Source organism: Dama dama, chromosome 19, assembly GCF_033118175.1.
Source record: "Dama dama isolate Ldn47 chromosome 19, ASM3311817v1, whole genome shotgun sequence".
Taxonomy (NCBI): domain Eukaryota; kingdom Metazoa; phylum Chordata; class Mammalia; order Artiodactyla; family Cervidae; genus Dama; species Dama dama.
Genome location: NC_083699.1, coordinates 86,417,958 through 86,445,037, shown reverse-complemented (window position 1 = coordinate 86,445,037; position 27,080 = coordinate 86,417,958). Strand labels below are relative to the sequence as shown.

The following is a 27,080-nucleotide window of genomic DNA, read 5'->3' as shown; positions in this document are numbered from 1 at the left end:
AACACCAGTCGCTCTCCTGGTCTTTGATGAAACTGGGGGTCCCAGCCCCAGGCCTGGCTGGCAGTGGGATACTTGGGGTGGGGGAAGTAATTAAATCTGCCGTGGTTATAGCAGTACACTGCACAGACTGACTTGTCCTTTTCCAGTGTGTTGGAGCCTCTTTCTGCCTCCTCTCAGGCTTGAGGGTCCAGATGGATATGCCCTGAAATGCATTCTTATCTGTGTTTCTAGTCAAAAGCCCGCAGAGCCCGCTGGTCACCAAAGAGGCCCAGCCGAAGGCCAGGACCGTGCCTGTGGCACAGCCGTCCAAGCCGGCAGAGCCCCCCGTGACAAGTCTTCAGAGCCGCAGCAGCCATAGCCTGGGCCTGGCCCCGGGACCCACCCCTACTCCTCGCTCCAGAGCGTCTGGACCCCCTGGCACCCCTTCTTCCCCAGGGCCTGGGCTGAGGTGAGCTGTGCTCCGCATTCTCCCAGAGTCCGTGGCGTGGCTCCCACGCTGTCCTGGGCCCCCCACCAGCTTCCGCAGACAGGTGAGGGGCAGAAAGAAGTGAGCAGGAGGGGCCTCAGTTGGGGTCCAACCCATGAAGAGACTGGAGTCCCTTGCTCCTGGCCAGGGCAAACCTCCCGTCCTCTTACTGACTCATCCCCAAGCCCCAGTTGCCACCCTGGAGGGGCTGGGTCTTCATCTTCTAACAGAGGGTGGCTGCCCCTCTGCAGATGACTCCTGGCTGGTGTCTGGGCCCAGGAGTGCCAGGGGCAGAACTGGCTCTGGGCCAACCAGCTTGCAAGTGATGAAGTGTGGCTGTGACCATCTTCCTTCCGGCTCACGCACTCCTCATTTCCTCTCCTTCTTGACAGTACGCCCCCGTTCAGTTCTGAAGAGGACTCGGAGGGAGATGCTGGGCCTCGTGCGTCCCTCCAGCCCCCGAGAGTTCCTTCGAGGGTGGGGCCCCAGCCGCAGGATGACTGGGACTGGTCTGACACCGAGACCTCGGAGGGGAGTGCCCAGTCCCCTGGCAAGGGCTCAGGCGGGCTGGCCTCCTCAGGTGAGGAAGGTTTTCTTATAGAACTATTAATGAGGCTTGTAGCTGCTGGCTTCAGTTGCATTTTCTAGCCAAAGTTTAAAGAATATAGAGCTTAGGTTTTGTCTTTCCAAAGGCAGTAAGTGGACGAGCTGGGGGGTAAGCCAGTTCTGTGCCATCTGCCAAGTCTACAGTGTCCTACAGACTCTGTAGTCCTACAGAACTCTGCGGAACTTCATCTTGTCCATGGCATGGTCCCAGCCTGCCAGCCCATCGAACCCACCAGAACCAGATCTCTGGAGAAGAACTGACGACCTGCCAGGTGGATGATAGGGTGTGAACATCTGGGAACTGGGAGTGTGGAGTCCTTGAACACACTCTGGGCTCTGTCACTTGCTCCCTATGTGCTGGTGTGGAGGGTTTTGGTTCCTTTGTTGTAAAGGGAGGATAAGATGAGTGATGAGGGGCAAGGAACATAGTATGAACATAGTAGACCCTTAACTAACTGGTTTTTAATCAATCAGTGAGCCAAGGGTCATCATCTCTCTCGACCTCTGCTCAGGCCCTCAGACATTTGAATCCTGGAAGGCCATGGCTGGCTCCCTGCTTCCTGGCCAGTCCTGAGGTCTGAACATCCACCTTGCTTTCTCACAGTGATAATGTAGTCACTGCTTAGCCCCCTTCCTGCGTGGAGTTCATAGACAGTGGGTCTGGCTCCACAGTCCTCCTGTGCAAATTTGTATTGATGATATTTCTTCATTTCTCTGTGAAGATGTTGGAGGAAAAACTGCATATTAATCTTGCAGTTCATGTACCAACTGAGCAGCAGTTCCTCCTGCTAAGAGGAAAGGGCAGCTTGCTAAGCTTCTGTGCCCAGCCATGCCCTTCAGGACATAGTACATTTCTGGATGTTCCAAGCCTCTTTTCCCCGCACACGCTGGCCTGGGCCTCTCTCTCCTTGCCTGTCTTCTACTGCTTTTGTCCTTCCTTGTTCCCTTCGGACTCTTCTCCACTCTCCCTTTATCCACACTGGAGCTGAGACGTGACCCGTGGGGATGATGCATTCATACTCTGGTCTTCTCCCCTGGTTGCCTTCCAGGAACGCTGGTGCAGTCGATGGTCAGAAACCTCGAGAAGCAGCTGGAAGCTCCAGCCAAGAAGCCTGCTGGAGGGGTCAGTCTGTTCTCAGTGCCCAGTGCCAGGCCACAGAAAGCCGCTGTGCCAGGAGGAAAGCCCCAGGTAGGCTGTAGGACCCAGAGGCTCCCCTGCAGTCTCTTACAGAGCCAGCTCCGAGTTTGGGGCCCTGGGCTGGGCCTGAGGGCGCGCCCGTGTGCGACACGACAGTTGACCTCATGCCCCTCGTCTCCTCTGCCCCTGCAGGAGTGGCGGGATGCCCACTCTCCAGTGCTTGTTGTTTGTGTCCCGTGTTAACATCGAAAAGCCTTGTGGTTCACTGCATGAACAACTGCTCGGTGGGTTGTTTCTCCCAGCCACGCACGCCCCCACTTCTGGCTCTGATGGGCCTGGACCTGGCTCTGTGCCTGGCTTCCAGCAGTAGCTGCTCTGTTTGGGCTCCAGCTCATCCCACAGCCAAGCTCTCCCCTTTCTTCACTCCCCGAGGACCCCAACACAGGACTGTGTGCAGAGCAGACTGCTCCATAATACACAGTGGAGGTATTAGGCACCTTTGTTCCAAATGTCCAAGGCCATTCCTCATCACTAAGAATGTCTTAATGGCCGTGCCTCTCTCCGGCTCCAGCTGCCATCAGATTTATTGCTCAGATGCTCAGCCTCCCAGACCATTCCCGTTAGGATGTCCTTGCCACCTCCCTTCTCCCTCTAACGGAACCACTTCTGTATTCCTGTTGTGTTTTCTTAGGCAGAAACGTTTCAAGCTCTTGTAACTTTACACTCCTTTCTCAATCAGAAAGATGCATCCTAGGATGACCTATGTTATTGCTGTAAAATTCAGAAATAATGGGCAATCACTTTTTGGTTTTTCCTAGCTTACACCTCCCCTGGCAACCCTAGCACCCACCTTGTGCTATGTAATATATTCAGTTTATTATGTCGCTCATGTGTGTTTGTGAGTAATGAGTCTAAATGATTCAAAATGTATTCAAAAAGAATTCATCCTCAGCTGTAAGAGAGCACTGACCACCCTATGCAGGTTGAAGCACTGTCCAGAGCCTGCTTGCCACCTGGAGGTTTCTGATTGGTTGTCCTTACATTCCGAGGCAAATGGGCTGGGCACTGAGAGCTCTGGTGGGGGTGGGGGTGACCGTGGTTCTGGTTTGGGGACAGCCTGAGAGTTTGGCCCACTCTGGGCTCCCCTCTTGGCCCTAGCTCAGACCTTTTCCAGGCTGAAGGATTCCTGCATTTGGAGTTCCCCTCACGCACCTTTGGTCAGAGTGTTTCCCAGCCCTAGACCAGCGGTCTGTGGCAGGTGGGGTGGGTGCATTAGCCCCTGGTGTGTCAGCTCAGGAGTTTGGAGAAGTTAAGTCCCTGGACTTCGTCACTGTGGGCAATTCAAAAATCTGGACAAAGTTTAAATTTCGACAAGAGCAACCTGATCTTCTACAGGCCGTGGGGCTGGCCTCAGTATGGCCAGTGGAATTTCAGGGGTGTTTGCAATGGCTGTGACCCCAGGTCTCTGAAGCAGGTTCTCAAAGACATGGAAATAAGAAGATGGGAGAAGTAGCGCCCCCTCCTGCTTTCTTCCAAATCTGCATTTTGTTCCCACGTCCATCCTCCCTGGTCAGATGCATTTTCTTCTCTCCTGTTCTCCCTGCAGCTTTCTGAGGATGAGAGTGACTTGGAGATCTCTTCCTTGGAAGATCTCCCGCAGGACCTAAACCAGAAAGAGAAACCGAAGCCCTTGTCTCGCTCAAAGTTCCCGGAGAAGTTTGGCACCAGCTCTTGGAGCCCCAGTCAACCCAGGGTCCCTGGCTGGTGAGCCCGCTTCTGATTCTGGCAGCCAGAGGGCCAGCCTTGTCGCCCAGCTGGGTGGGGCTGGCTCAGAACCCCCCAGCGATGGGGCTGCTGGGCATCTTGTCTCCCCCAGGAGCCAAGAGGTCTTCTCCTTGGACAGAAGCAGAGTAGAAGACAGATATTATTTCTCCCGTCCCCCATGAGAGCCCTGGTAGGGTCCCTTGGGTCCCAGGGCTGAGAAAGGGTTGTAACAGGACCTTGAAAGAGCATCCTTTTTCTACCTCCATGTTCACTCCAGACTGAAAGGAGACACTTGGTCTCTACTCTGCGGTGTCTTGTAAACCTCGGCAACACCGTAGAGCTGGGTCTTTTATGGGGTCCTTTGGGGGACTTACACCTGAGTCAGTCATTCAGTAATTGACCCAAAGTCGTTTACTGAGAGTGTCTGGCTTCTTGCTGCTGAGCTGGGTTGTAGGCAGAGATAGGGATGGAAATGAAAAGTACGGGCTCATAATAGAGATTGGGACGTTATGGGAGCACAGACAGAGTCTCTCAGTGCAGCTGGGTGTGAATGTGGAGAGCTTCCCAGAGCTGATGTCCTCAGGACCTGCTCATGGGTGGGAGGGGAGGAGCCCCCTGGCTGGGGCGGCATATCTCCAGGGGACCACAGATTCAGTTTTGATAATATTTCTAAAATTAGGTTATATGCATATATATAGTATTTTTTTAATGTGAAGAGCATTAATTTATGCAAACCCTTAAATACAGCATGTTTATCACTCTCTGGTATTTCTTCCTTGTTTTTGGAGCTTCAGCAGGGACTGGGTGGGGGCCAGAGCCATCTGTACCCCAGCCGTCAGTTTAGGACTTGGGGGTGACGTTGCCAAGACGGTGGTAGCGGTGCGATGGGTTTGTTGGGGAGTCACTCCTGTGAAAAGTGAAGGCAGAAGAAGCTGGATCAGGGCAAGTGCTCAAGTGCAGTGTGGGTCTGGCCCCCATGAGAGGAGGCGAGCAGGCAGCAGGAGTGGGCAAGGGGAGGCCAGACGCCGTGCAGCTGACACCCCCACCAAGCTGGTGGGAGCTCCAGAGCAGGCCCAGCCCACCAGGGAGTCCCCACTGGGCAGGGTGGCCAGAGCCCACTCTGCTTGGCCATGGGCTGCGGTGCCCAGGAGAGTGAGAACTAGTGGAGTAGCCATGGTTCTCCATAAAGGGAAGCCCAGCCGTGCACCTCCAGGCCTCATGAGTAGAGGGAACAGACCCTTCAACCCTTAGTAACTCAGCTCATGGCCAATTTGGCTTCATCTCTCTTTCCACACTACCTCGGGTCTCTCCCCAGCTCTCCATCCAGGCTTCTTTTGACCTCTGGGTGGTAAGCCCTGAGGTTCTAGCGGGAAGAACTAGGGGAAGTGAGGAGGAAAGGCATTGCCGAGGATAAAGGGGTCTGGGGGTGGGGAGGCTTGGGGGTATCATGGTACCAAGCTGTTCAGTGAGGCTAGGGCACAGTTTATGAAGGGCCTTATGTGGGATCCGGGGTCAGCCCACCTTAGCTGCTAGGGCGTAAATTCCCTTTGTGGATCTTATACCTTTGAACAGCTGAGAATATGTATGGATTACCCCAGTGGCTCGGTGAGGAGGGGAAGGAGCAGTGAGTGGGGAGTGGTAGTGAGGTTCATCCCTCTCTCAGGAGTCTGCCAACAAAGTCATGCTTTCCTATTCACAGGCTTTGGGCGAGGGAGGTAAAAAAAGAAAGAAGATGCTTGTGGGTCGCTTGCCACCTCCTGGTTTCCTGTAGCTCTGGGTGCGCTACTGATGCCGCTCCCCACATCACAGTGCACCCTGGGACCTCTGCTGCTTGTCCTCAGGTTGTTTCTGCTGTGGGAGGCTGCACGGGCTATGTGCAGGTCCAGCCTGGAAGTGGCAGAGAGCTGACTCTACCAGGGCAGCCTGCACTCGAGGTGGAGTGGGAGTTGGTGAATAATTGCTCCAGCTTCCTGCCCTTTGGTTTGACAATTCGGAGGTTTATTCCACAGCTTTTCAAAGTCTCTAGGGTAGGTGAATCCCAGTTGTCTTGAACGTTACAACTTGTTAATGCATCCTTTATTGGCCTTTCTCCTTCTGGTTTCACTTTTCTCACTCACATTTGCTTCTTGGGAGTACCTCTGAAATAAATTCACTTGTACCCAAATCTTTGCCTCAGGCTATGCTTTCAGGGTGACCCAAGTGAAATAGATGTGAAAGCCCATGTGTTTTCACACACGCTGGTGATAATCACCCATGAAGAATGACTCTATTCCTGAATGTTCATAATTAAATCCTATGTTTCTGAATCTGTTTTTCTACTTTGGAGACTAATGTATTAGTTTTTCATTTGCCAAGCTCTGAAGAATTGATGCTTTTGAACTGTGGTGCTGGAGAAGACTCCTGAGAGTCCCTTGGACTGCAAGGAGATCAAACCAGTCAATCCTAAAGGAAATCAACCCTGAATATTCATTGGAAGGACTGATGTTGAAACTGAAGCTCCAATACTTTGGTCATCCGATGCAAAGAGTTGACTGATTGGAAAAGACCCTGATACCGGGAAAATTGAGGGCAGGAGGAGAAGGGGGCTATAGAAGGTGAGATGGTTGGATGGCATTACCCACTCAATGAATATGAGTTTGAGCAACCTCAGGGAGATAGTGAAGGATAGGGAAGCCTGGTGTAGTTCTGTCCGTAGGGTCACAAAGAGTCGGACATGACTTAGCAACTGAGCAATTGCTGTTTATCCCTTCCCACTTTAAAATACATTGAAAAATTTGAGGGCAAGATTTATAAGAACTTTGGAACATGTGTATTAATTAGGGTTCTCGGGCTTCCTTTGTGGCTCAGCTGGTAAAGAATCTGCCTGCAATGCGGCAGACCTAGGTTCGATCCCTGGGTTGGGAAGATCTCCTGGAGAAGGGAAAGGCTACCCACTCCAGTATTCTGGCCTGGAGAATTCCATGGATGACTGAGCAACTTTCACTTTTCCAGAGAAACAGAAGCAGTAGGATATAGATACAGATGTAGAGTTAAATACATAGAAGAGGAAATTTATTATAGGAATTGACTCATACAGTAGGGAGGCCAGGAAGTCCCCTGATCTGCTGTATGCAGGGTTGGGAACCAGGAGAGAACCCAACCCCTGGTGTTGGTCCTGGAGTGCGAAGGGCCGAGAACCAGGAGCTGGAATGCCCAAGGGCAGGAGAAGGTGGACATCCCACTCAAGAAAAGAGAGCTGAGTCATCCTTCCTTCTTTTTCCTTCCTTTCTGTTCGATTTGGGCCCTTGGTGGATGGAATGATGCCCAGCCAGGCTGGTGAGAGTGGATTTTCTTTATTCTGTCTACTGATTCAAATGCTAATCTCTTTCAGAGGCACCCTGAGAGACATGCCCAGAAATAAAGTTTTCCCAGCTATCTGAGCATTCCTTTGCCCAGTCAAGTCGACACATAAAATTAACCACCACAATATATTAAATTTATTATATAATGTATTAAATTATTTTAAAATTATCCAAACAGTAAGATGATGTAGAAAAATTAGAAAACACAGATGAGCCAAAAGAAAAATAAATCTGAATAGTCCCCAACTCCAGAGTCAACTACTAGATATACATGCATTGATTAAAAAAATACATATGTCTCCTTCCTACAGTTCAACTATATTTATTCTTCTCTAACTTGATTTTCCTTCTTGAAAATAGATAATAAATTTCCTTACATCAGTACATATGTATCAACTTAATTATATTTAATGACCACATAGTATCACATGGTAAAGATTACAGAAATTTATTTAACCAGGCTTTTCTACTTTGGGCCTTTGATAAATCATGAAATGATAAACAAATGTGTATATACATCTTTGTGTGCTTAATTAAGATTTCCTTAGGATAAGTACTTAGAAGTGAGGTTGCTGAACCAACATGGTAATGAAAGCCAGCACTGTATGCCAGGCACTGGTCCAAGCTTCTTATGAATATTCACTGAACTTCACAGCAACTCTTTGAGGTGGTGACGCTCTTACAGTCATTTTGGGACCAGGGGCTGAGACACAGAGCAGTTAAGAAACCTGCCTTGAATCCTGTCTCCAGTAAGTGGTATGACTGGGATCCAATGGGGCTGGCAGGCCCTGGAGCCCTGGCTTCTCACCATGTATTTTGGGGAATTTTTGTTACATAAACACGCTCCAGAAAACCTGAGCCACTTGAGTCTAATGTTTGAGATGCTCCTTTTAGCATTTCCTTGCCACCAGGGGGTATCATTCATCTTTACATGCTTGGACAACGTGATATGTAAAAAATGAAACCTCATCTTTGAAAAAATTTGCACTTTTTAGTTTTCTCCTAAGGCAGGATTTTTTTTTCATTTTCTTATTGGTTATTTCTATGTCTTCTTTCATAAATTGCCTGATTGTATTCTTGGTGCTCTTTGGGTCAGTTGATTCAATTTTCCTTCTTGCTTTTTTCTTTATCTGTTTATTATGGAAAATTTCCAGCATATATAAAAACACAGAGACTGTATAATGGCCTTGATGTTCTCATCACTCAGCTTTAATAATTATCAGTATGTGGTGACTCTTACTTCCTGCAAACCTCTTAGCAACCTCCCCCAAATAGTCATATTATTATATCTACAAATACTTCATATGTATCTTCCATATGTACTTTCTTTTCAAAATAACCACTATACCACCACCACTAAAACAAAAATCAGTAATATCTTCTAAACATTGTCTAATATCTACTGTGCTCACGTGTCCTCTCTTTTCCTATATATTTAAGTCTCTTTTAATCCATAGATTCCTTCTCTATTTTCCCCTTCCTTTCTTCCTTCCCTCCCACATTTTCTTCCTCACAATCTTTATTATTATTTTGTTTTTGTTGCTAAAGAAATTTGGTTATTTGCCTAGAAGAATTCCCCCATCTGGATTTTGCTGACTACATTGTTTAATGCATTCCTCTTTCCCCTGAACTATCTGTAAATTTCTAGTTAGATCTAGAAATTGATGAGGTCTCCCTGGTAGCTCAGTCGGTAAAGAATCTGCAGGCAGTTCAGGAGACCTGGGTTGATCCCTGCATCGGGAAGACCCCCTGGAGAAGGAAATGGCAAACCATCCCAGTATTCTTGCCTGGAGAATTCCATGGACAGAGGAGCCTGGTAGGCTGCAGTCCATGGGGTCGCAAAGAGTCGGGGCATGACTGAGTGACTAACAAGGACTGACTGCATGATCAGTTTCAACTTTTATGATTTTTTGATTCTTTTTTGACAAGAACTTCTTATGTAGCACTATGCATCTCTGGTAGGAGGCACATAATGCCCGGTTCTCTCTTTTTATGGTGTTGGTTTTGGCATTGATGATATATTGAAGATCATTGTCTAAATCTATTGATTAGGGATTTCCAAAATTCCTTTGGCATTTACTAGCTGGAAAATGTCTACAAGGGGGATTTCCCCAAATAGAACTGCCTGGTTGCCTTAAGATATAGTTTATATAGGTTAGGCACCTAAGAGATTGATTCTTTCCTCTTTCAAAATAATGAGATGGTTTCCTAGCCTTCTCCATGGGTACCATACAAACTCCTACATTGAAATATATTTGATTTGTTGAAATTGATTGTAGCTGTTATCCTTATTGTTGCTGAACTTGTCCTGTCTTTGGCCAGTGGGTGCCTCTTCAAGTTGGTTCCTGGGTCCTTTTGAATAACCTTAGTAATCTGATAGCTTCCTTGCTATCTGTTATGAGAGATGATCCAGGCTCATTGCATACATTTCCTGCCTCAGATTTGAAATTAGTAATTTCTTTGGGGGAATCCTGATTCCTTTTAGAGGAAAATGGCATTTACAGACACAATCTGGGTGCAGGGTATACTGATTACTATTAGTCTTGTCATTACTTCTAAGCCCTTTCAGTGGACAGAGACAGGAAATAAACAAGCAAGAAAAGATAAGTTCATACTGATATTTCCCATTCAAATTTATGACTATAGGATTTTTACTTTATTTCATTGATCTAATATCTATTTGTATCTTTTTTCTTCCACTCTAAACAGCCGTGGCTCCCAACAGCACAATCTCAGTCTCAGAATAGCAACACCAACTTTATTGTCCACAATGTAATAATTGGAAACAGTTTAACATTTATTGCTGTTACATTTTGGAGTTTTGGGGTCCTTAGGGTATATCCCACTGGGGATGTACAGTTAAATTACTATGTTTTAAAATCACATCCAATAGTTTCTCTCTGTGGTTATGCTACTGAATGGCTACATAATTTGGTTTGCTTCTTCATTGTACTTTTGATTTTTAGAGATTGTATCTTAATTAATTTGCTTTATATAGCTTATATATATATATATTGCTAATATATAAAAATATTAAAATTACATATATTATTATATTAAAAGTCTATACATATTGAAAATATTAATATATTGTCATATTGCTACTATTTGTCTTTTTGTTTATAGGTTCATTCTCATAGAGAGATTTTTAAAATTCTTTTATATCTAACTGATGTTTTCCTTTATATCCAACTGATGTATGCCCTTGGTGTCAGAATTAGAAAGGCTTTTTTCATTCCAGTATTCATACAGTTTCAAATATATTTTTCTTTTACTTCTATTACAAAATTTAAAATTTGACTGTTAATATATCTGGACTTTGTGTGTGGAGGATTGATGGCTACAAGCTGTGAGTTAGGGATGTTACCTATTTTTTTTTCCAAAAAATTAGCCAGGGGTTTCACCAACGTTATTTGACAATTTATTCTTTCTTCACTTTTAAAAATATCCCCTTTATCAAATGTAAATTATTGTATGTGCTTACATCTGTTTTTGGACTTTTTATTTATTCCATTAATCTGACAGCTTTGGCACTAGATTTGTACTGTTCTTAATAAAATTTATCATCTTGCAGGACACAAAATTATTTTCACCTCTCAGAATTTTACTACTGGCTAATTTTTGAAGTTGAAATTATATCAGATTCTTATAAATGAACAAATAAACATGGATGGCTCAACATGCAGCTTCATGAATCCTAATTACAACTCATTTGAAATCTTAGCAAAGCTTGATCTTGAACCTTAATTGGGTATCTTTTGAATACTTCTAAATAGAGTGTTCTGTTTCTCACAATTCTTCCTGGATCTCACATTTCTTCCTAGATTTCCATCAGGCTGATTCTTTGTGGAGGGGAACATAGTCCCTGTTAGTGTGGGGCGGCAGTGTGCTGTAGGCTCAGTCAACAAAATGTGATTCAAGCTTAACAGCTTTTATTTTGCTGATAACAGAAAGTATGCAACAGTTAACACACTAGCACCATTATTTTATAGAAGATTTTTAATACCAGAAGAATGAGATGGGGTTAATCTTGGAATAGAAAACTGAACTTCCCAAGAATAGGCCCCTTATAATGACATGCATCCTTCATTTCACTCATTCACTTTGAGATGTGGTGAACCAACAAAGACTTGGTTATGGACCAGCTCAGGTCCCCAGCCTGGCACTCGGGAAGCACAGTTTGTATCTGTGGACCATCCATTCCATGATTGCATGATTCAACATGAAAACAAAAATGTAATAAGTTGTATCTTCTGACATAACTTCAATAATGAGCTTAACTTATGCATATAGGGGGCTTCCCTGGTTACTCAGATGGTGAAGAATCTGTCTGCAATGTGGGAGATCTGGGTTCAATCCCTGGGTCAGGAAGATATCCTGGAGAAGGGAATGGCTACCTACCCACTCCAGTATTCTTGCCTGGGAAATCCCATGGACAGAGGAGCTTGGTGGGCTACAGTCCATAGGGTCACAAAGAGTTGGACACGACTGAGCGACTAACATGTATGTAGGGATAACAATGACTGGAAGTTTGTAATAGGTTGACGGCTACAACCTGAAGAAGACTTTTTTTATCATCTAAAAATCTGAACCTACAATTTAGGAAATAGAAGATGCTTTGATATCATGGCTGGAATCTGATAGTGATGGGAACCTGAGATACACATTAAGACCATTTTCAGTTTTGGAAACTCTAAAGTGAAATGACATGTTATAAGTTGATTTATACACTGTTATCAATTCTGTTTATAGGGAATTGAAGTAAAGCAGACTCTCAAGTCAACAAAACTTCAGGTGTGATCCTGCACTTTTCTGTCTACCTGATGTGTGTCCCCTGCCAGCTTGTGAGGGGAGCTACTGAGATCCTTCAAATCCTCTGTTGGAGGAAAGGATGTGGAAAGAATCATTCTGACCCATACAGCCTACTCTGTCCTTGTGCTGTTACAAACATTTACATACCCGACTCCCTGCTGGACATAATGGTCCTGGTTCAGCATTAGAATAATAGAAGATAGAGCTGCCAGACACTAACAGGAGGATGTGTTGCTGATCCTTGTACCACCTGTTTCTGCAGAGATTAGACACTCGCCATCTGATAAGCTGACAGGGCCGATTCCAAGTCAGTTATTGTGCCAGGAGAGTCTTCATATGCATGTCATGAGGACATACCTAATGACAAGACAAGAGAGAAGAATCATCCTAAGCAAGGAAAGAAACATATTCCCAAAGGACAGAGAGGGCTCAGAATAAAGGTCAGAGGGGAGTCAGTGGGAGGACCTGGACCAGGATGAGGTAATAAACTGAACTGTTGCAGCCACTGCAATAACTGATCAGCATCAGGCCTTTGTAGGAATGAAGATGTGCTCCATACTTAACAGAGCCCATCGGTGGCATGGATCAAATGGATGGTCTAAAGGAGTAGAGACCTGCCCTCTGCTCAGTAAGTCTATGATTCCTCCTCTTCTTCTTCTTTTTTTTTTTTTTTAACATTAGCAGCAATCTAAACTAACCTGAGGGAGAGCTTTATTTATTTATTTTTTAAATTAATTTTTTCTTTTTAAATTTGGCCCTGCCATGTGACATGTAGGGTCTTCGTTCCCCAACCAAGGATTGAACCCATGCCCCATGCAGTGAATGTGCAGAGTCTTAACCAATGGAAAACCAGGGGAGTCCTGATTCCATGATTTTGATTGTAATCAGAGATCTTATAGAGGAGATCCATGAGAATTTGGGACCGATAGCTAATCATGAAGGATCCATTGAGCCCCAAGATTCAATTTTCTTTTCTTTGCCATGGTTCAGCACAATAGTCATATAGAAAAAGTGCTTTGAGTTCCTGACCAGAAGTGGTATGTAGGCTTAGCAGCTGCTACTGCTTGTTTTATTTTCTGCAAGATCAGCCCATGGGTGCCTAATGTGGCACTGTGGGCCACAGATTGGATGGCTCATGAGGACTGCTCAAGGGCATGTGGACCCCTCTGCAAGAGAAAACCAGGGCTCTTCCATCCCGCACCACCACTTGGATCAGGTGGGCAGGACTTGGCAGATTGTCTTATTCAGCCGGGCAACTGCCTTATCAATAAAAAAGCAAAAATCAAAAACCTTTGAAGATAAGTGTACAGCAGGGACTTGTCGTGCTTTCCTGCTTACCTTGTGTTGCCAAAGCCCAGCAGAGAGCCCTGCATGGAAAAGGCAATCAATAGATACTGATGGGTTTTCACAACCTGTGTTCTCAAGGAGACTCACTCTCAGAAGGTTTCCCCAACCTGGAAGTATCCAACACCAGGGGACAACCCTGCACAGAAAAGTCCTTATGACCTCACTGCTTCCTCAGTTGGCTTCCTGTTTCTCTCATTTTGTTTACAGATACATCTAGTTGATTTGCCTATACCTGCCACATCCAGGCCTCATTCCATCAATCTGTTAGATAAACCCAGTCATAACTGAATCTCAGTCTTGGCTGACATGCCTTTGAGCTGCCGATGAATTGTCCCCTACTTTTCAGGTTTTCCAGCACATATGCACACCACCATCACCACCATCTCCATCATCATCACCACCTCCTCTGCCTCCTCACCACCACCACCATCACCTCCACAACATCACCACTGTACAATAATTCTGGGGACTGTCACTCATCTGTAAACATAGCTTCTACCGTAGACTGAGTGCAAAGAGCCTGAAGCAGGGAACTAGGCAACCCTGATTCAAATCCTGAAAACCACAGACCTGTTTTGTGACCTTGGGAAAGTCATGTAACATTTGTTTTCTCACCTGTGAAGTGAGACGTTTGGCAGTGACAATCTTCTAGGCTTACAGTATCCTATAATCCCATGAATGCCTTAGGCTTTGGAAATTCACTTTTACCTTTAAAAAGGTTAGTCAATTTACTAATTATAACCTGAAAATCCTTTTGATATTTAAAAGATCCTCTTGCTTTCTCTTTGTTCTTTGAAAATTTAGAGCTGCCTCATTTCATAATGCCTAAAGCTTATATTTATAATCAACATCTATTTCATGGTTCTGAGCCGTTTTTCACATAATTGTCTTTCTTTTTCTTTCTTTCTTTTTTTTTTTTTTGCTTTGGAATTAGTTCTTTTGTGGTTAATGTATAACAGAAACAAAATGACTTTTAAAAAAGCCCTGTGGGAACTCGGGTTCATAGCTGTGTCACTAGGGGCCCACACATCACGGAGAGAGAACTAGGTCTCAGAAAGGAGAGCAGCTCATTCCGGGAAGAGAGAAGGGAGTAGCTGAGACCAGAGGCAGGTGGTGTCTCTAAGATGTATAGTAGACGGTGGTTTAACGGTGGCCTGGAAGAAGCTAGTAAATGGTAGTCTGGACTCCAGGGGAAGGGATTAACATGTCCAGTGAGACCAGCAGGGGGCAGCAGAGTTGAGCAAACTCTCCCATTCAGCTCAGGTCAGTCGTTCAGTCGTGTTGGACTCTGCGACCCGGTGGACTGCAGCACGCCAGGCTTCCCTGTCCATCACCAACTCCTGAAGCTTACTTAAACTCATGTCCATCAAGTCGGTGATGCCATCCAACCATCTCATCCTCTGTCGTTCCCTTCTCCTCCTGTCTTCTATCTTTCCCAGCATCAAGGTTTTTTCCAATGAGTCAGTTTTTCGCATCAGGTGGCCAAAGTATTGGAGTTTCAGCTTCAGCATCAGTCCTTCCAATGAATATTCAGGACTGATTTCCTTTAGGATGGACTGCTGGATCTCCTTGCAGTCCAAGGGACTCTTAAGAGTCTTCTCCAACACCACAGTACAAAAGCATCAATTCTTCAGTGCTCAGCTTTCCTTATGGTTCAGCTCTCCCATCCATACATGACTACTGGAAAAACCATAGCTTTGACTATGACTGGGAAGCTTTGACTAGACGGGCCTTTGTCAGCAAAGTAATGTCTCTGTTTTATAATATGCTGTCTAGGTTGGTCGTAGCTTTTCTTCCAAGGAGCAAGAGTTTCTGGTTCAGGTCCAGGAACCATTCTTCATGTCTTCATGGCTGCAGTCACCATCTGCAGTGATTTTGGAGACCCCCAAAATAAAGTCTGTCACTGTTTCCAATATTTCCCCATCTATTTGCCATGAAGTGATGGGACCGGATGCCATGATCTTAGTTTTCTGAATATTGAGTTTTAAGCCAGCTTTCTCACTCTCCTCTTTCACTTTCATCAAGAGGCTCTTTAGTTCTTCTTTGCTTTTGCCATAAGGGTGGTGTCATCTGTGTATCTGAGATTATTGATATTTCTCCTGACAATCTTGATTCCAGCTTGTGCTTCACCCAGCCTGGCATTTTGCATGATGTACTCTGCATATAAATTAAATAAGCAGGGTGACAATATACAGCCTTGACGTACTCCCTTCCTGATTTGGAAACTGTCTGTTGTTCCATGTCCAGTTCTAACTGTTGCTTCTTGACCTGTACACAGATTTCTCAGGAGGCAGGTCAGGAGTTTGCTCAAACTCAAGTCCATTGAGTCAATGATGCCATCGAACCATCTCATCCTGTGTTGTTCCCTTCTCCTCCTGCCTTCAATCTTTGCCAGGGTCAGGGTCTTTTCTAATGAGTTGGCTCTTCGAATCAGATGGTCAAATTATTGGAGCTCAGCTCTGGGAAGGTGAGAGCCAATGGTGGGTCAGGCGGAATTTCTGTGTTGATGTGGGGCACTCCAGTCCCTCCAGGAAGGAATAAGACCTTACCTGGTACCCACAGATGGGTAGATTTAGGTACATTTGGATTTCACATGTAAATTCTGAGAGATATGAAACATTTAGGGAGGATACTGCGGCAAAGCATAGGAATTTCTATTAGTCAAGGGCACGGGTTTGGAGCATCCATGTCTAGTGTGTGGCTGTGTGTGAATGATCACATGATTCCTACTCATCAGGTGCTGCAGGTGAGGTGGCAATACACTTGGATTTAATGCTCCCTGATTGTGTCTATATTTCTCATTCTAGATGTGGATTCAGGCATTCCCAATACATTCTTTGGTCATATAGGTGGTTGCCAGTTTCCCTATAGAAGGGGTTTAAGGGTGATGATCTGGTTAGGTGACCAAGGCATTAGAGTCAGTGAAAATAGAAAATAAAAAGATTTCCCTCTCCTTCTTAAATTATAGAATACTTAGGTGTAGAATTTGTTGTTGTTCAGTCACTCAGTCATGTCTGAGTCTTTACCACCCCATGGACTGCAGCACGCTAGGCTTCCCTTATCCTCCACTATCTCCCAGAGTTTGTTCAAACTCCTGTCCATTGAGTTGATGATGCCATCCAACCATCTCATCCTCTGTTGTCTGCTTCTCCTCCTGCCCTCAGTCTTCCCCAGCATCATGGTCTTTTCTAATGAGTCGGCTCTTCCCATCAGATGGTCAAAGTATTGGAGTTTCAGCTTCAACATCAGTCCTTCCAATGAATATTCAGAGTTGATTTCCTTTAGGATTGACTGGTTTGATCTCCTTGCAGTCACTCTCAAGAATCTTCTCCAGCACTATGATGATTGTTTTTTCCATTGTAACTTCCATCATTCCATTAAAGATGTGATTCTACTGTGTTCTAGAAAATCTATTATCACTCTAAATGCCATTGCTTTGTAATCAATCTGTCTTTTTTTCTTGATTTAAGTTTAAGATCGTCTCTTTAATGCTGCAACTCTACAATTTAATTATGGTGTTTATAAATTTTGATTCATTTTGGAAAGTCTTTATTGAATTTATTACAATATTGCTTCTATTTGTGTTTTGGTTTTTTGGCCATGAGTCATGTGAGATCTTAGCTCCTTGACCAGGGACCGAACCTGCACCCTCTGCATTCGAAGGTGAAGTCTTAACCACTGGACTGCCAGGGAAGTCCTGGGTTCATTTGTTTTTTTCTATCTTTATTAAGACACAGTATGATTTTAAATGGGAGAATTTATATCTTTAAAAACCTTAAAATTTGAAGTATTCTAAATATAAAGATATAAATTGGACTTTATAGAAGCTGATCTAGGATTTTTTTTTTCTGCATATGGTTAGCTAGTTCCTTCCACAAACAAATAATAGCAGCTGACAGTGATGGAGAATTTATTGTACAATAAGTGCCTTGATGAGAAGTACTATTATTCCATTTTACAGAATGGAGCACTGAGGCCCAGGTAAGGTCAAGGTGACATGGCTATACACAGTAGAGGAAGGGTTTAAACGTGGGGCAATATGCTTTAGCAACTACTATTCTTGCTATACTTCTTCTTGATATTAGCCTCAAGTTTTTAAACTTAGTATGTTTATTTTTCTTTTATAAAATATTTTTTTATTATATTTGGGGAAGCTGTTAGTGGGCTAATAAAGATTACTTAAAGGGTACAGAAGTCTCCACTCATAACTAGCTTTCCCCGTTCTCACGTTTGAATGTACTTTCCCAAGCATATTTCTGCCCAGCTCTTTCCTCCTCTATCTCAGAAAGATGTATTCCTGCCAGCAAACCTCTAGCATGTGCAGGACTCTGAGCACATATTTTTCGTAAAGCTGTCTATGAAAAGAAGACAAAGAATTGCAATAATTTAAAATTTAAATTAATTAATTTTAAAGAATTTAAAATCCATGGACAGGGGCTCATGTGTCACAGTGATTTGTTGTTGGAACACAGAAAAATGGGTGAAGGGGTACTTATCGGTTTGTTCATTGTCCAGTTGGTACATGTGAAGACTCTGTGGTGGCCTGGCATCTTCTCATCCTGTTCAGGTCCAGGAACCATTCTTCATGTTCTTTATTGTCAAATGCACCATTCTTGGCTAATTTCATATCCCTCATCATGAGGAAAAGATAGCAATACTGTTAGTGTTCCCATTGCTGTGGCTTTTTGTATTGAAGCAGCATAGTCCCGGGAATTCTCTGATACCTGCAATTTAATGCTTGTAACATGACATCACTGCTTACAACACTACATATGCATCAGTTTAGTTGCTCAGTTGTGTCCGACTCTTTACGACCCCATGCACTGCAGCATGCCAGGTTTCCCTGTCCATCACCAACTCCCAGAGCTTGCTCAAACTCATGTCCATCCAGTTGGTGATGCCATCTCATTCTCTGTCATCCCCTTCTCCTCCTGCCTTCAGTCTTTCCCAGCATCAGGGTCTATCAGGTGGCCAAAGTATTGGAGTTTTAGCTTCAGCATCAGTCCTTCCAGTGGATATTCAGGACTGATTTCCTTTAGGATGGACTGGTTTGATTTCCTTGTAGTCCAAGGGACTCTCAAGAGTCTTCAACACCACAGTTCAAAAGCATCAATTCGGGGGAGGAGCCAAGATGGCGGAGGAGTAGGACGGGGAGACCACTTTCTCTCCTACAAATTCATCAAAAGAATAACTGAACGCAAAACAACTTCTGATCGCTAGCTGAGGTCATCAGGCGCCCAGAAAAGCAGCCCATTGTCTTCGAAAGGAGGTAGGACAAAATATAAAAGATAAAAAGTGAGACAAAAGAGCTAAGGACGGAGATCCGTCCCGGGAGCTCTTAGGCGGCATTGCTTGGGGTAGGGTCCGGGCCTGAGTGCCCTGAGGACAATCGGAGGGAGCTTCTGTGAGTTGCCAACATGAACTGTGGGAGACCAAAAGAGAGAGAGAGTAAATTAACCGGCCCGAACACACTGCCGGCCGTTCGCAGAACAAAGAGACCGAGAGGGTCCAGAGAGGAGCTCGCAGGCTGCGGACCGGCCCAGCTCCGCCGGAGACAGGAGGCAGGGGGGAGGGGAAGGTCGCGGCGAGACACAGGGCGCAGGCACCCGACCAGCGCGGGCGGGGACTGGGGCTGGGGACGCGGAGGGCAGAAGGCGCGCGCACCCGACTGGCGCCAGCGGAAACTGAGACTGGGTCCGCGGAAGGGAGGGGGCGCGCCACACCTGGGGAGAGTGCGCCCACCAAGCCCCTGGCTGCCTGGACCGCTCTGACGGGGAAGGCACAGAGAGCAGGCGCAGCTTTTCGTTCCGCGCTTTTGTGGAACACCCGAGGGCTGGAACCTCGCGCAGCGCGGGGCGCGCTCCATATAGAACAGCCGGGAGCCTGAGCGGCGCAGACGGAGAGGGCAGCGTCGGCCCCTCCCGGCAGCGCCAGCCCGTCCCCGCGGCGCAAGCCCGTCACCACAGCGACAACCCCTCCCGGCAGCGCAAGCTCCTCACCGCGGAGCGACGGAACTAGCTACCTGAATAAGAGTCCACCTCCGCCCGCCTGTGTCAGGGCGGAAATGAGGCTCTGAAGAGACCGGCAAACAGAAGCCAAATAAACAAAGGGAACCGCTTCAGAAGGGACTGGTGCAACAGATTAAAATCCCTCTAGAAAACACCAACTACACCGGAAGGGGCCTGTAGATATCAAGAAGAGTAAGCTGGAACGAGGAGCTATCTGAAACTGAGCCGAACCCACACTGACCGCAACAGCTCCAGAGAAAACTCCTAGATATAATTTTACTTTTTTCTCTTTTTTTTCTTTTTTATTTTTTCTCTTTTATTTTCCTTTAAAATCCCCTATTACTCCCCCATTACTCCTTAACTTTCATTTCCATAGACTTTTACGATTTTTTAATTAGGGGGAAAAAAAAATTTTTTTTTTCTTTTTTTTTCTTTCCTTTTTCTCTTCTATTTTCTATTTTTCTTTTTCTCTTATTTCTTTTAAAGTCCTCTAGTACTCCTCTACTACTCCTTAATTTTCATTTTCAATACACTATAGCCTTACAAAAAAAAAAAGAAGAGAAGCCCTATTTTTAAACTGAAGATTACTCTCTCCCAATCTTGACTCTCTGTTTTCTACCTCAGAACACCTCTATTTCCTCCTTTCCCCTTCTCTTCCCAATCCAATTCTGTGAATCTTTGTAGGTGACTGGGCTACGGAGAACATTCTGGGAACAGACAGCTGCGTAGATCTGTCTCTCTCCTCTTGAGTCCCCCTTTTTTCTCCTCCTGTTCATCTCTATCTCCCTCCTCCCTCTCCTCTTCTTCATGTGACTCTGTGAACCTCTCTGGGTGTCCCTAACGGGGGAGAATCTTTTAGCCATTAACCTAGAAGTTTTCTTATCAGGGCTGTATAGTTGGAGAAGTCCTGAGACTACAGGAAGAATAAAACTGAAATCCAGAGGCAGGAGACTTAAGCCCAAAACCTGAGAACACCAGAAAACTCCTGACTACAAGGAACTTTAAGTAATAAGTGACTGTCCAAAAGCCTCCATACCTACACTGAAACCAACCACCACCCAAGAGCCAATAAGTTTTAGAGCAAGACATACCACGCAAATTCTCCAGCAACGCAGGAACATAGCCCTGAACATCAACATACAGGCTGCCCAAGGTCACACCTAACACATAGACCCATCTCAAAACTCATTACTGGGCACTCCATTGCTCTCCAAAGAGAAGAAATCAAGTTCCACGCACCAGAACACTGACGCAAGCTTCCCTAACCAGGAAATCTCGACAAGCCAATCGTCTAACCCCACCCACTGGGTTAATCCTCCACAACAAAAAGGAACCACAGACCTCCAGAATACAGAAAGCCCACTCCAGATACAGCAATCTAAACAAGATGAAAAGGCAAAGAAATACCCAACAGGTAAAGGAACATGAAAAATGCCCATCAAGTCAAACAAAAGAGGAGGAGATAGGGAATCTACCTGAAAAAGAATTTAGAATAATGATAATAAAAATGATCCAAAATCTTGAAAACAAAATGGAGTTACAGATAAATAGCCTGGAAATAAAGATTGAAAAGATTCAAGAACTGTTTAATAAAGACCTAGAAGAAATAAAAAAGAGTCAATTACAAATGAATAATGCAATGAATGAGATCAAAAACACTTTGGAGGGAACCAAGAGTAGAATAACGGAGGCAGAAGATAGGATAAGTGAGGTAGAAGATAAAATGGTGGAAATAAATGAAGCAGAGAGGAAAAAAGAAAAAAGGATCAAAAGAAATGAGGACAACCTCAGGGACCTCTGGGACACTGTGAAACGCCCCAACATTCGAATCATAGGAGTTCCAGAAGAAGAAGACAAAAAGAAAGGCCATGAGAAAATACTCGAGGAGATAATAGCTGAAAACTTCCCTGAAATGGGGAAGGAAATAGCCACCCAAGTCCAAGAAACCCAGAGAGTCCCAAACAGGATAAACCCAAGGCGAAACACCCCAAGACACATATTAATCAAATTAACAAAGATCAAACACAAAGAACAAATATTAAAAGCAGCAAGGGAGAAACAACAAATAACACACAAAGGGATTCCCATAAGGATAACAGCTGATCTATCAATAGAAACCCTCCAGGCCAGAAGGGAATGGCAGGACGTACTGAAAGTAATGAAAGAGAATAACCTACAACCTAGATTACTGTATCCAGCAAGGATCTCATTCAGATATGAAGGAGAATTCAAAAGCTTTACAGATAAGCAAAAGCTGAGAGAATTCAGCACCACCAAACCAGCTCTTCAACAAATGCTAAAGGATCTTCTCTAGACAGGAAATGCAGAAAGGTTGTATAAACGTGAACCCAAAACAACAAAGTAAATGGCAACGGGACCACACCTATCAATAATTACCCTAAATGTAAATGGGTTGAATGCCCCAACCAAAAGACAAAGATTGGCTGAATGGATACAAAAACAAGACCCCTATATATGCTGTCTACAAGAGACCCACCTCAAAACAAGAGACACATACAGATTAAAAGTGAAGGGCTGGAAAAAAATATTTCATGCAAACGGAGACCAAAAGAAAGCAGGAGTCGCAATACTCATATCAGATAAAATAGACTTTCAAATAAAGGAAGTGAAAAGAGACAAAGAAGGACACTACATAATGATCAAAGGATCAATCAAAAAAGAAGATATAACAATTATAAATATATATGCACCCAACATAGGAGCACCGCAATATGTACGGCAAACGCTAACGAGTATGAAAGAGGAAATTAATAGTAACACAATAATAGTGGGAGACTTTAATACCCCACTCATACCTATGGATAGATAAACTAAACAGAAAATTAACAAGGAAACACAAACCTTAAATGACACAATGGACCAGCTAGACCTAATTGATATCTATAGGACATTTCACCCCAAAACAATCAACTTCACCTTTTTCTCAAGTGCACACGGAACATTCTCCAGAATAGATCACATCCTGGGCCATAAATCTGGTCTTGGAAAATTCAAAAAAATTGAAATCATTCCGGTCATCTTTTCTGACCACAGTGCAGTAAGATTAGATCTCAATTACAGGGAAAAAATTGTTAAAACTTCAAACATATGGAGGCTAAATAACACGCTTCTGAATAACCAACAAATCATAGAAGAAATCAAAAAAGAAATCAAAATATGTATAGAAATGAATGAAAATGAAAACACAACAACCCAAAACCTATGGGACACTGTAAAAGCAGTGCTAAGGGGAAGGTTCATAGCATTACAGGCTTACATCAAGAAACAGGAAAAAAACCAATTAAATAACCTAACTCTACACCTAAAGCAATTAGAGAAGGAAGAAATGAAGAACCCCAGAGTTAGCAGAAGGAAAGAAATCTTAAAAATCAGGGCAGAAATAAATGCAAAAGAAACTAAAGAGACCATAGCAAAAATCAACAAAGCTAAAAGCTGGTTTTTTGAAAAAATAAACAAAATTGACAAACCATTAGCAAGACTCATTAAGAAACAAAGAGAGAAAAACCAAATTAACAAAATTAGAAATGAAAATGGAGAGATCACAACAGACAACACTGAAATACAAAGGATCATAAGAGACTACTACTAGCAGCTCTATGCCAATAAAATGGACAACTTGGATGAAATGGACAAATTCTTAGAAAAGTATAACTTTCCAAAACTGAACCAGGAAGAAATAGAAGATCTTAACAGACCCATCACAAGCAAGGAAATCGAAACTGTCATCAAAAATCTTCCAGCAAACAAAAGCCCAGGACCAGATGGCTTCGCAGCTGAATTCTACCAAAAATTTAGAGAAGAGCTAACACCTATCTTACTCAAACTCTTCCAGAAAATTGCAGAAGAAGGTAAGCTTCCAAACTCATTCTATGAGGCCACCATCACCCTAATTCCAAAACCAGACAAAGATGCCACAAAAAAAGAAAACTACAGGCCAATATCACTGATGAACATAGATGCAAAAATCCTTAACAAAATTCTAGCAAACAGAATCCAACAACATATTAAAAAAATCATACACCATGACCAAGTGGGCTTTATCCCAGGAATGCAAGGATTCTTTAATATCCACAAATCAATCAATGTAATACATCACATTAACAAATTGAAAGATAAAAACCATATGATTATCTCAATAGATGCAGAAAAAGCCTTTGACAAAATTCAACACTCATTTATGATTAAAACTCTCCAAAAAGCAGGAATAGAAGGAACATACCTCAACATAATAAAAGCTATATATGACAAACCCACAGCAAGCATCACCCTCAATGGTGAAAAATTGAAGGCATTTCCCCTGAAATCAGGAACAAGACAAGGGTGCCCACTCTCACCACTACTATAGTGTTGGAAGTTCTGGCCACAGCAATCAGAGCAGAAAAAGAAGTAAAAGGAATCCAGATAGGAAAAGAAGAAGTAAAACTCTCACTGTTTGCAGATGACATGATCCTCTACATAGAAAACCCTAAAGACTCTACCAGAAAATTACTAGAGCTAATCAATGAATATAGTAAAGTTGCAGGATATAAAATTAACACACAGAAATCCCTTGCATTCCTATATACTAACAATGAAAAAACAGACAGAGAAATTAAGGAAACAATACCATTCACCATTGCAACAAAAAGAATAAAATACTTAGGAGTATATCTACCTAAAGAAACAAAGGACCTATACATAGAAAACTATAAAACACTGATGAAAGAAATCAAAGAGGACACAAACAGATGGAGAAACATACCGTGTTCATGGATTGGAAGAATTAATATTGTCAAAATGGCTATTCTACCCAAAGCAGTCTATAGATTCAATGCAATCCCTATCAAGCTACCAACGGTATTTTTCACAGAACTAGACCAAATAATTTCACAATTTGTATGGAAATACAAAAAACCTCGAATAGCCAAAGTAATCTTGAGAAAGAAGAATGGAGCTGGAGGAATCAACCTGCCTGACTTCAGACTCTACTACAAAGCCACAGTCATCAAGACAGTATGGTACTGGCACAAAGACAGAATTATAGATCAATGGAACAGAATAGAAAGCCCAGAGATAAATCCACGAACCTATGGACACCTTATCTTTGACAAAGGAGGCAAGGATATACAATGGAAAAAAGACAACCTCTTTAACAAGTGGTGCTGGGAAAACTGGTCAACCACTTGTAAAAGAATGAAACTAGAACACTTTCTAACACCATACACAAAAATAAACTCAAAATGGATTAAAGATCTAAATGTAAGACCAGAAACTATAAAACTCCTAGAGGAGAACATAGGCAAAACACTCTCCGACATAAATCAAAGCAAGATCCTCTATGACCCACCTCCCAGAATATTGGAAATAAAAGCAAAACTAAACAAATGGGACCTAATGAAACTTAAAAGCTTTTGCACTACAAAGGAAACTATAAGTAAGGTGAAAAGACAGCCCTCAGATTGGGAGAAAATAATAGCAAATGAAGCAACAGACAAAGGATTAATCTCAAAAATATACAAGCAACTCCTGCAGCTCAATTCCAGGAAAATAAATGACCCAATCAAAAAATGGGCCAAAGAACTAAACAGACATTTCTCCAAAGAAGACATACAGATGGCTAACAAACACATGAAAAGATGCTCAACATCACTCATTATTAGAGAAATGCAAATCAAAACCACAATGAGGTACCATTACACGCCAGTCAGGATGGCTGCTATCCAAAAGTCTACAAGCAATAAATGCTGGAGAGGGTGTGGAGAAAAGGGAACCCTCTTACACTGTTGGTGGGAATGCAAACTAGTACAGCCGCTATGGAAAACAGTGTGGAGATTTCTTAAAAAAGTGGAAATAGAACTGCCATATGACCCAGCAATCCCACTTTTGGGCATACACACTGAGGAAACCAGATCTGAAAGAGACACGTGCACTCCAATGTTCATCGCAGCACTGTTCATAATAGCCAGGACATGGAAGCAACCTAGATGCCCATCAGCAGATGAATGGATAAGGAAGCTGTGGTACATATACACCATGGAATATTACTCAGCCATTAAAAAGAATTCATTTGAACCAGTCCTAATGAGATGGATGAAGCTGGAGCCCATTATACAGAGTGAAGTAAGCCAGAAAGATAAAGAACATTACAGCATACTGACACATGTATATGGAATTTAGAAAGGTGATAACGATAACCCTATATGCAGAATAGAAAAAGAGACACAGAAATACAGAACAGACTTTTGAACTTTGTGGGAGAATGTGAGGGTGGGATATTTCAAAAGAACAGCATGTATGCTATCTATGGTGAAACAGATCACCAGCCCAGGTGGGATGCACGAGACAAGTGCTCCGGCCTGGTGCACTGGGAAGACCCAAAGGAATCGGGTGGAGAGGGAGGTGGGAGGGGGGATCGGGATTGGGAATACATGTAAATCCATGGCTGATTCATATCAATGTATGACAAAACCCACTGGAAAAAAAAAATAAAAATAATTAAAAAAAACAAACAAAAAAAACAAAAGCATCAATTCTTCAGTGCTTAGCTTTCTTTATGGTCCAACTCTAACATCCATACATGACTACCGGAAAAACCATAGCATTGACTAGGTGGACATTTGTCAGCAAAGTAGTGTCTCTGCTTTTTAATATGCTGTCTAGTTTGGTCATAGCATTTCTTCCAAGGAGCAGGCATCTTTTAATTTCATGGCTGCAGTCACCATCTGCAGTGATTTTCAGTTCAGTTCAGTTCAGTTTCAGTTGCTCAGTTGTGTCTGACTCTTTGCAACCCAATGGACTGCAGCACACCAGGCCTCCCTATCCATTACCAACTCCCAGAGCTTACCCAAACTCATGTCTATTGAGTTGGTGATGCCATTCAACCATCTCATCCTCTGTCATCCCCTTCTCCTCCTGCCCTCAATCTTTCCCAGCATCAGGGTCTTTTCCAATGAGTCAGCTCTTCACATCAGGTGGCCAAAGTATTGGAGTTTCAGCTTCAACATCAGTCCTTCCAATGAACACCCAGGGCTGATCTCCTTTAGGATGGACTGGTTGGATGTCCTTGCAGTCCAAGGGACTCTCAAGAGTCTTCTCCAACACCACAGTTCAAAAGCAACAATTCTTTGGCACTTAACTTCCTTTATAGTCCAATTCTCACATCCATACATGATCTCTGGTTCCTCTGCCTTTTCTGCAGTGATTTTGGAACCCCCCCCCCAAATAAAGTCTGTCACTGTTTCCATTGCTTCTCCATCTATTTGCCATGAAGTGATAGGGCTGGATGCTATGATCTTAGTTTTTTGAATGTTGAGTTTTAAGCCAGCTTTTTCACTCTCCTCTTTCACTTTCATCAAGAGGCTCTTTAGTTCTTCTTTGCTTTCTGCCATAAGGGTGATATCATCTGTGTATCTGAGATTATTGATATTTCTCCTAACAATCTTGATTCCAGGTTGTTCTTCCCCCAGCCCACCATTTTGCATGATGTACTCTGCATATAAATTAAATAAGCAGGGTGACAATATACAGCCTTGACTATAATTATCTTCATTACCTCCACCATAGTTTGGTCTCAGGTCAAATAACCAGAAGGGAACACA

The 27,080-nt window shown here is 43.6% G+C and overlaps 1 protein-coding gene across 3 annotated transcripts in view; it reads left to right on the top strand.

The window, feature by feature from the left end:
• Positions 1–11,000, top strand: part of DZIP1L (DAZ interacting zinc finger protein 1 like) — a 65,648-nt gene extending 54,648 nt beyond the window's left edge. For all 3 annotated transcript variants that reach the window (XM_061167662.1, XM_061167664.1, XM_061167663.1), the window contains 4 exons: positions 232–448; positions 859–1,046; positions 2,122–2,261; positions 3,817–11,000. In XM_061167662.1, the coding sequence (XP_061023645.1) occupies positions 232–448; positions 859–1,046; positions 2,122–2,261; positions 3,817–3,978 (707 nt within the window). In that variant the 3' untranslated portion in view covers positions 3,979–11,000. The remainder of the gene's footprint in view (positions 1–231; positions 449–858; positions 1,047–2,121; positions 2,262–3,816) is intronic.
• The last annotated feature ends 16,080 nt before the right edge of the window (positions 11,001–27,080 follow it).